The 10,641-nt window shown below is 50.9% G+C and overlaps 1 protein-coding gene across 1 annotated transcript in view; it reads right to left on the minus strand.

Moving 5' to 3' along the window:
- Positions 1 to 4,477: 4,477 nt before the first annotated feature.
- Positions 4,478 to 10,641, minus strand: part of Mlycd (malonyl-CoA decarboxylase) — a 16,234-nt gene continuing 10,070 nt past the window's right edge. Inside the window, exons 4-5 of the mRNA XM_021170881.2 lie at positions 7,822 to 7,971; positions 4,478 to 5,598 (exon numbers count right to left, since the gene is read on the minus strand). Of these exons, the coding sequence (XP_021026540.1) occupies positions 5,065 to 5,598; positions 7,822 to 7,971 (684 nt within the window). The 3' untranslated portion in view covers positions 4,478 to 5,064. The remainder of the gene's footprint in view (positions 5,599 to 7,821; positions 7,972 to 10,641) is intronic.

A 10,641-nucleotide genomic window follows, 5' to 3' on the forward strand; every position in this document is an offset into this window, starting at 1 on the left:
CTCCTGTAACTCCACGCCTGTGCTCCCAAGAGGAAGAGCATCAAGCTCAGTGCTCCGTGAGGCTGGATGTGGATGGATTCTGTCTGGTCCTCTCCGGCCTGGGAGGACATCAGAGCCCAGGCTGGTGAGCAGGCCCTGTGGGTGAAGACAGTTCACCTACCTGATGGCCTGAACTGACTTCCATAGGTGTCCTCTGACCTGACTGCTACCCCTGTGTTTTGTCTCTGCATCCTCTCCTGGTAGCTAAAACTATCGTTAAAACCCTTTCAAAAGCTGTCATCGTTTTCTAGTGGCAGAAAACACTGATTTTTCTCATCTAGAGGTTAGGAAAAAAAATGGCTTTCTTATGAGACTGGCTTTCTTCTTCATCTGAATCCTGCTATCTAAGGACCCACATGGAGCACACTGTTCAGTCGCCTGTGTGTGTGCTCCCCCCCGAATACGTATCCGTCACGACCTCTCACTAGTTCTTCCATGGGGAAGATCAAGATGAAGAGAACCCATTCACCCCCACACCAAGCACTACTTGACTATCCAGCCCATGCAGCTCTAGGTTTCACATCGCGCATAGGATAGGAATATTAAGCTGGGTGACCTCTGCTCTTGTATGCATACAAGATAGATATATCTCATGTGGAACACATGAACATCTGCTCTAGATGTTATGGAAGGACCAGCTGCATCTGAGCTCTATTTTATTGGAAGGCTAGCACAGGAAAGCCGGGCTCTTTCTATCACAAAAGCTATTAAACATTTCAAAGGGCAAGGTTAAACCGTTCAAGAACACTGACCGCAAGTTGATAGAAGCCTGTTGCTGGCTAACTGACATTAAATAGGTTAAAAGTAATGTTTCTTCCTACAAATTTCTCCTGTAGGTGAGGTCATGGCCCAGCTAGGATGTGCTGGAAGATGTGCATAGAAGGGTAGGCAGCAAGCAAGCAGATCAGGGCTCACAGGATGGCCCAGCCGAGCTTACCACCTGGTTTCTATCCCTGGGAGCCACATAGAAGGAGACAAGTGACTTCTGCAAGTTGTCCTCTGACCTCCTCATGAATGCTATGGCATCTGAGTGTCCCCACACATGCATAGATGGGAAAATACATAAAGGACAAAGCCCACCAATCACATAAGCAAATGGAAGACACGAATCGCTTTGAAAAGTCTTGCTCCTGATCTATTCAAAACAAAACAAAACAAAACAAAACAAAACAAAAGACTCCCTGGAAAATTAATGCAACAGGACCCATGGCAGAGTTCAAATAAAATACATTCTAGTCTCTCTCCCTTAAAACCACAAAGCTGCAAACCCGGGCTGCGCTGTGCCGTATGTCCACAGGTTGCAAGATTCACAGATAGTGGACATGGCTTTGTCCAAAGGCTCCTTGGAGGCCAGTGAGATCTGGCTGAGATAAAGCACAGGCACACGGATGGGACACCCGGCTCTGCTCTGTATCTTCTGGGCTTCTGCCAAGGGTCCTGCTGGCCATAGGTGTATTTCCTCTTGAGCCTGCCTAAGCTTCACTCCAAGCCTCCTGCTCGGAAGCACTTGGGGGTCTGCCTCCGAGCAGTGCTACCTTGGCTTTAGCCTTTGTTTCACAAACTGTAAAATGTGGGAGCTGCTTGGGCTTGGCCCACCTTGGTGCGATGCTTCGTATGTTTTCTAATGTGTGTACTCATGCTGCCCTTGTAGCTGTGCAGTGACGCATCATGTGTGCATGTGGCGGCCAGAAGCTGACAAGCATCTTTCACTGTCCCTCCACCTTATCTTCTGAGGTCTCTCTGAACTTACTGACTGGATAGGCAGCTGACTGGTGAGCTACAGGGAATCCTGGGGTCTCTGCCTGCCCAGTGCTAGGGTTACAGGTGTGTGTCCTCAGGCCTCACTTTTATGTGGGCCATGGGGATCCAAATTCAGATCCACATGTCTACATAGCAGGCACTTTAGCCACGGAGCCAAATTTTCTATCCCCTCACCGTTTTCTGAGAGAAAAAGCAACAAGAACTTATTAATACCGTTGCTTTCAATCACCTGGTTTTCAGTCTTGGATTACATTCAAGGACATGAAATACTTAATCCTTACGCTCAGAGGTGATGTGAAAACTCTAACAGTGACTACCCAAGGCTGATGCCAGGCACGTGGCCACCAGTGCGTTTGGATTTGGGTCTGTGATCCTGGATCAGGCCTGAACATGATGTTCAGTCAACCTGAATGAGATCCACGGAAGGGAGAGGAGAGGGACCCTCTAAAACCGTAGAGAGCCACTGTTGGTGAAGCCGACCAGCGCTGGAAGAGCCAAGGAGCTTTGAGAGGAGGGAGAGTGGCAGCTCCATGTCCCCAGCTCTGTATCCCCAGCTCCATGAACCCCTAGTTTCTGTTCTTCCATAGTTCTGCGGTCCCTGTCAGCTCCACACCCTCCCCAGCTCCGAATCCCTCTCCAGCTCTGTACCTCTCTCTAGCTCAGTGTTCTGGGAACCTGGAGTTGGTCTGTGTGGGCCGATGTGGGTCTGGGTAGATGGTTTTCGCTGCGAGGGAGAAGCTCCTAACCAAACCCCACTCCTACGCACCCTTTGGAAAAGGCACTCGAACCGCAGCAGTGCCACCTGGTGGTGGTGGGGAGGACAGCACCTACTATGATCAGGTAGCCTGGGAAGGGGCCAGAGCTGTCTACCACAGGGGCTGTGTTCATTCCAGCCCCTGTCTTCCCACCAACCCTCATTTCATTTAGATTCCCTAAAGCCCTGGGGTGGGGGGCACGCCAGGAACATCACTCAGGATGGAAGTGGTCATGCTGAGGTCACATTTTCCACCACAAAATGTCTGGAGATGTGGGAAGTGGACCAGTGACCAAGAAGGGAAGCGTGATTACTGAGAAGCGCTTTAGAATCAGCAAGAGCTTCCTGTGACAGGTCTCAGTAAGGACCAGAGCTCCACCCGGGGCCCTCCAAGGTTAAGGTTAGGGCCATGGTGGGATGTGAACAGGTAGGAAGAATACACACCAAAGGGAAGCTGAGGTTTGGGCAGTGACTGGAGTGCTGGCGGCAGGTCCAGGACACGGTGGAAGGGCTCGAGGGACACACTTTGAAGGGTGGTCAGCAAGCTGATGCAGACAGTAGTTAGGCAGCATGAGGATGCCCTGTAGAGCAGATGCAGAGAAGATGCCCCACTCCCAGCTGCTCCCAAGGGCCCTCTGCAGCAGGGCCTGCTCTTTGGCTGAGTGTTACAGCGGCCAGTGTTTCTGTAAGCTGACGCTAAACCAAGATAGCCACACAGTGCTAAAGACTTAACAACGTGGAGCAACAGCACCTCCTGACCGTGGAGAGCTGGAACACTGCAGATCAGAGGCAAACCGCCCTTGCCTTTAATCTGACTGCGGCATGTTCAATGCAGCTCCTAGGTTTGACCTAGTAACCTTGTGACTATCCAAGCCTCTAACATGTATTAGGAAATATCATTACATTTTCATTTATTTCTTTTGTGTGCGTGCTCTGACACATATGTGGAGGTCAGGGGACAACGTGTGGGAGCAGATTCTATTAGGTAGGTCCTGGACGCAGGTTCTGATAACCTCGGTGCCCAGAGTTGCTGTCTTGCCCTAAATGCTTTATGACTACCAGTTCCCACAGATTAGGCGGCAAGAACGGCTCCAGCACCCTGGCCACTCTCATCAGGTTTCCTGCATTGCTGGAGTGTGTTTGGCAAGTTGCTTTATGACTTAGCTCTATAATAAATTCACACACAAACACTTTCAGGGCGGTGGTGTATTCAGGGCAACCTGAGGCCATGTCCCTTGGGCCATAGACACATTTGGCTCAAGTATAAACAGTCTTTAATTCTCGCCCTTTGAGGTGAAAGCTGTTTTCTGTTGACATTTCTACCTAGGTCAGTGTTGAGCCTGGGATCATGGAGACCAGTCAACGTAGGGAGGCCACCCTGGGAAGTTCTAGAAGATGCTATCAGGGAAGACAGGGGACAAGCATGTCCAACCGAGAGTAGCACTGTTCCTGCTGATGTGTGATATGCTCACACATGTACATGTACAAATGTGGATGCACACACGGATATACTTACTACATGTGTTCCCAGTCACAAGCATACCCGCCAATACAACCCAAGTGTAGCCAAGCCCTTCTCACAGTCGTGTGGACATGCGGAGACACACACTGCCACATATACATACACACATAGCCACACACATATACACACAGCCACACACACACACATATACACACACACACACACACATAGCCACACACAGCCACATCCACACACACACACACACAGCCACACACACACATCCACACACTTTCACATACACCTCTCCCCTGCTCTTTATTCTGCACCTATGAGTTCATCCACTGTCCCTGGTCGGCTGGCTGGGGAACATGACACCACAGACACATCAGAGCAGAGCTGAGCCTTGCTGGGACGCTAATCTTGAGGAAAAGTACACAGTGAAGTAGACTTAAAGAAAGGCGTACAGTGAACAATCATGTTTAATGCTTACAGAACAAATCTGTTCTTTACCGTTCAGTTCATTATGAACTGGGATCTCAATTAAATCCTATAAGCCAACCCTGGCCTCAAGCAGCAGCGTCCCTGGGGTGCCAAACACACCCTGTGCCCGGCACAAACTCTCTCTAGTCTGAGCTTTAAGCTGCGGTAGCAGCCACGGCACAGATCTTAGCCCTCTCCCAAACAGAGAGAACGTGACTGTCAGCTCCTCATACTCCAAAAGGTCTGTGCTCTGGGCTCTGTCCTGGGTGGCCTGTGGTTGCATCTGTAGAGCTTTCTGAAGGCACAGGCTGTGGGGAAGCAGCAAGGCCTGGGCATCCGGAGCAGCACAGTGGGATCCCCGGAGCCCTTGCACCCAGTCGACCACCACCTCTTAGCAGTGAGTGGGCCAGCACAGTGACAGCTGAGGTGTGGCCTCCTGAGTGCCTGCTGAGGTCAGAGGACAGCACCGCTGTGGCCTCCCTGAAAAGGATCCTGTGGTAAGTAAGCCTGGCCCATCAGAACACAGCCTCCTTTCTAAGAAGGGGCCCAAGCGTTGGGAAGGCTGTCCCTAGAGTTTGCTGTTGTTCTGGAACTGGGCTACCAGGCTGAGGATCTGCTCGGAAGCTTTGATGTTCTTGGAGCCCAGGTAGGAGATACTGTTGGGGCCCGTCTCCTCCAAGTAGTAGCGGTAGTTGACCATGAGGCCGCATGAGCTGGTGAGGCCTTTGAGGCTGCTGTCAGCCATCCAGTTGATGCGCCACATCACAGCCCCATTCTGCAGATGGAAGTTGGCCACTGGGTTGAGGGCGTAGCCTCGGTGCTTCTCACCGTAGAGGTACCAGGCACACAGCCTCATTAGTGGCCCCTGCAGCGCCTGCGTCAGCTTCTCTGACTTCACCCACTCACCACTGCTCAGGAACCCCTTGAGGCTCTCGTGAACAGGGTTGCCGGTAACCGCTGAGATTTCTTGGCATTCTGAGTCTGTGAATAGCTCGTTCCTCCCGTGCTCCTTCCCCTGCACGTTCAGAAGGCCCAGCAGCCACTTGGTGAATCCAGGGATAGGTGACAGGCTTGAAAAGGCCCCCAGCTGAGGAAATTCCTTCTGCAGGTGGGCGGGGGAGGGAAGGCAGAGAACACAGGGTCAGCAGGGTGGGGCACACAGGAACACTCCCAACACAGCCTATGTGTGCAGGCAGCAGGGCCAGCTGACCGGATCGCTGCACGTTCCTTCAAACCACATTCATGAGGACTCTGGTGACTGTCGAGGCCGGGCAGGAGGCATCTTGCATTCCCAACATTGCCTATAACCATGATAGCTCCAGCCATACAATTGCCACAATAGTGAAGCAGAGGTCAGCAGTGGGCTTGCTCAGAGCCAGAGAGCCAGGCTTGGATGCTTGCTTGATACATGGACGCCCAGTGGCTCATGACTGTTCCGCAGAGGGCACAGCAGGGTCAGGTAAAAATGTGTTACCACAGGGCACAGCTTAATCATGGCTCTACAAATGACATAGAGAGCGCACAGATGGGCTTCAGGCATGCGTACTCCCTGGCTATAACATAGCAAGGCCACTCTGGGGAAAAGCCCACGGCTGTGAGAACACAGCTGAGTCGGGCGCCTCACGGTGCCTCTGGTCTTCCCTCGTGGCTCCTCCACAGCTGAGGTATGCTTTCCATCCTGTGTGACTTACGCTGTGTATCTTCTGCTCGCCATCTAAAGCCCACAGACCAGTACAGAGAGGCGGGCCAGTGCTCCCCACACTCCTCACTGGCACTGGGGCTCTCGAGTGTTCTGCCTGGAAACCTGGTGACTGAGTCCTTGGTGCAGCCTTCGGAGGAGGGCACCTGGAGGGACTTTCTGGCTCACAAATAAGTACCAGGAAGTGGCCACAGGTGACTTCTGGGTGAAGCTTCTGTCTTGGGTGGATCACCTAGAACCCTAGATCCAGCTTTCTCTCTGCCTTCCTTGTCTTGTGTCCCCTCTCCCTGCAGCACACTTTACCACCATGAGTAGAGGAAAGAGAGAGGGGGTATGTGTTCATTCTCTCTGGGGGACGGAGTTAGAATGGTGATAGCACAGACTCCCAGAATACCAAGTTCTCTAAATCTGGTTGGCACATGCCTGTCATCCCAGCCACTTCTCAGCTGAGACAGAAGGGTTGTGAGTTCAAGGCCAGCCTGAAGAACCTTGAGAGACTCTATCTCAAAATAAAACATTAAAATGGGTAGAACAGGGAGAGGGGACTGTGGATGTAGCTCAACGACAGGCTGCTTGTCTCCATGATCAAACCCAACTATACTGTGAGCCAGTGCGACACAAGCACGAAGCTCTTTGGCTGTGCTTGGCTTGTGAGGTCAAGTTTGCCACCACGTGCTGTACCTGAGCTGAAAAGGTCAGAGGGAGCGGTTGGCACAGGGCTGCTCTCAGCAGCCCAGAGTTATGACTCTTCACTGTGGCCACCTGCTCCCCACGAGGCAGCTGGAAAAGCTGTGCCCAGGGTAAACTGTAGCTTTCCGTCTTAGGACATGTTACATGTCTGTGGTGGTTTGACTAAGAATGGCCTGAATAGACTCAAGTGTCTGCTTGGCCTATTCAGTGGCACTATTAGGAGGTGTGGCTTTGGGGGAGTAAGTGTGGCCTCGTTGGAAGAAGTGTGTCACTGTGCATCAAGTTGTAGAATCTCAGCTTCTTTAGCACCGTATCTGCCTGCATGCCACCATGTTTCCCACCATGACAGTAATGGACTAAACCCTGAACTGTAAGCCAGCCGCAATTAAACGTTTTCCTTTATTAGAGCTGTGGTCACTGCGTCTCTTTACAGCAATAAACTCTAACCAAGACCCTAACTAGTGCCTCCTCCAGGCAGCAAAGAAAAGGGAATCAGACCAACACAGGCCAATGCATTTACCTTTATGCTGCCTGGTCTAACCTGGAAACTCCCCTCACAAGGCCATGAAGGCCGTGGAGGGAAGGTCTGGCATAGCATGATGGGGAGGGTGGTCAACTGTACTCTCTAGACTGATGCATCAGAGAGTGGTGGGTGGCCATGCTGACATGTGCCCAGATGTGTGTGACGGGAGTGCAGGGCAAAACCCAGGCAAAGTCTCTGCACAGAGCTCACATCCTCCTAACACACGCATATGGTATGGTACGGCCTGCATGATGCTGTGCCTACATGCCTGCTCTCCCAGCTCCTGGCCTGGCCAAACAGCACCTGATACCGTCCTGCCTCCTTCCCCATCCCTGTGAGACATCCCAGAGAGGCAGGGGCTCTCCTGCCATCGACAGTGACCCTGGAGCTGGGCACTGCCCCAGCATGCTCACCTGCAGCTCCTTGACCACTCGCTTTATGAGGAAGGTTCCGAGCTCCACCCCCTGCAGGCCCTGCTGGGTCAGGCTGATGGAGTAGAAGATGGCAGCAGCAATCCTGTTCCTCTCCTCGGTTTCAGACGGAGGGCACTCCTTCACAATGCCCTAGAAAACACCAACAGCGACATCAGAAAGGCTCCATGTGCACTGCTCACACTGAGGGCCACCTTGTCACATTCACAGGACAAGTCCCTTGGCACCAAAGTACTGCAGGAGAATTGAGTCCCTGCTCCTACGCTCCTGGTTCTGACTACTCTGGAGGTGACCATCTCACTCTCTCTGCCTACCATCTGGAGACGCCATGTCAGCTGTGCTCAACAGCAGCACCTTTGGTCTTTGCAGGCAACGCTGGGGTAAGCTGCTTTGTACACTGAGCCTCTGTCAAGAGTAATGGCTACATGGGCTTTCTTTAAGAGCCCAGTCCCCTGCCCACTGCTATCTACGCCTTTGCTCAGCTTGCATTTCTGTTCTAGAAGGCCACAGGCAGTCCTTTCTCAAAATGTACCCTTTAAAGGATTTTCTGTGCTTCTCTTTAGCCTCATGCGGCATCCTTATTTTTCCTAATGAAAACCCATTCACAGACACCTCCACAAAGCAAGCTAAGAAATGACTTCTGCTGTGAAGTCTCTCAGTGGCACCGACTTTATTGGTTCCCAGTTTTTACTAAATGTGTGGTGGGTTTTTTTTTTCCTGTTTTGTTTGAGACAGGGCTTTTCTTATAGCCCACCCTGTCCTGGAACTCTCTCTGTAGACCAGGCTGGACTTGAACTCACAGAGCCCTGCCCCTGCCTCCTGAGTGCTGGAGTTAAAGGAGCATGCTACCGCTGCCCAGGTCACCATGGAGTTTTAAGGTGAGTCTCTGAAGACTGCTGGGAACAGCATACCATGTCACAGATGGCGCCTGGGACCCTGAGAAGTAGGAGACACATCTTCCCAGGGGACCCTCCATCAGAAATAAGGAACTACCGGCAGCAGGCCTAGATGGTGTGGTGACATCTCAGAAGCCCTCAGGCAGTTCGTTTGTACAAATGTTGTTGTTATTTCTCCTAATGCTAGCCCTGGACCCTGGCTGCATAAATTTCATTTGTGTGTGACTGTTAGTTGGTCTTGGTGTACATAATTATTTTATTATATCTGACTTTTCTATTTCTCCGTTTGTTCTGTGAAACTAGAGGTTTCTTGATATAGTGATTCTTAATCCAACATTGAGGCATGGGGCACAGCACAGCACAGCACAGTCCTATGGCCCAGGTGCATGCTGTGTGCGCAAGCGCACTCATCTTGGAAACAATGTAATAACTGCACAATGGTAGTTTCAGATTAATGTTTGACTTGCAAAGAAGGTTAAAAGAGATTATTAGAAAATGAAACAGAAGCTGGGGCTGGGCGTGCGGCACTTGGGAGGCAGAGGCAGGTGGATTTCTGAGTTCCAGGCCAGCCTGGTCTACAAAGTGAGTTTCAGGACAGCCAGGGCTATACAGAGAAACCCTGTCTCGAAAAACAAAAAAAACAAAAAAAAACAAAAAAAAACAAAAAAAAAAGAAAGAAAAGAAGAAGAAGAAGGAGGAGGAGGAGGAGGAGGAGGAGGAGGAGGAGGAGGAGAAACAGAGCCATGTACTGTTAGAGTCATATAGGGTCCATTACTACAAAGTAAAAACTTTACTAGAACTATGAAAATTATTAGTATAAGAGACACAACCATGGAATAAGGGAACACAAACCTGGGATACTTGAATTTAGAAAGGGAAAGCTATTGAGTCACTGTATGTGACCTACAGAAGCAGAAGCTAGCGGGACTGCTAGTGAAGGGCTAACCTCACTCTGTTTGGCCACTGCCTGGCGGCTTTGCCCATGTCACTTATCATTAGAGCTTCACAGAAAAATGCGTATAGCTGACCTTGGATCTTCAAGCCCTGAAGCTCTGAAGTATAAATATGTCAAAAGTTAAAGTTTCAATAATGGTAAGATTACAATTATTATTTTGGCCATGGCCCTGGAGATGGGGGAGATTAAAACTCTAGAGAACAACTGTGATTCTTAGTGGGATGTGGTTACTCTGTTGAGCTTGATCTGGCAAGGATTATACAATGCCTTTTTCTCCTACCTGCTTCTTGGAGTAACAATAAAAGACAAGGAGAGAGTGTGAGGAGAGTGTGTGTGCAGTGTGTGTGTGAGGAGAGTGTGTGTGTGCAGTGTGTGTGTGAGGAGAGTGTGTGTGTGCAGTGTGTGTGTGAGGAGAGAGAGTGTATGCAGTGTGTGTGTGTGAGGAGAGTGTGTGTGCAGTGTGTGTGTGAGGAGAGTGTATGCAGTGTGTGTGTGAGGAGAGTGTGTGTGCAGTGTGTGTGTGTGAGGAGAGTGTGTGTGCAGTGTGTGTGTGAGGAGAGTGTGTGTGCAGTGTGTGTGTAAGGAGAGTGTGTGTGCAGTGTGTGTGTGAGGAGAGTGTGTGTGCAGTGTGTGTGTGAGGAGTGTGTGTGTGCAGTGTGTGTGTGAGGAGTGTGTGCGGTGTGTGTATGTGAGGAGAGTGTGTGTGTGGTGTGTGTGAGGACAGAGTGTGTGCGGTATGTGTGAGGAGAGAGTGTGTGCAGTGTGTGTGAGGAGAGAGTGTGTATGCAGTGTGTGTGTGAGGAGAGAGTGTATGCAGTGTGTGTGTGTGTGTGTGTGTGAGGAGAGTGTGTATGCAGTGTGTGTGTGAGGAGAGAGAGTGTATGCAGTGTGTGTGTGTGAGGAGAGTGTGTGTGCAGTGTGTGTGTGAGGAGAGAGTGTGTGTGCAGTGTG

Source organism: Mus caroli, unplaced genomic scaffold (genome assembly GCF_978045245.1).
Source record: "Mus caroli unplaced genomic scaffold, Mus_caroli_1 scaffold_10, whole genome shotgun sequence".
NCBI classification, from domain to species: domain Eukaryota; kingdom Metazoa; phylum Chordata; class Mammalia; order Rodentia; family Muridae; genus Mus; species Mus caroli.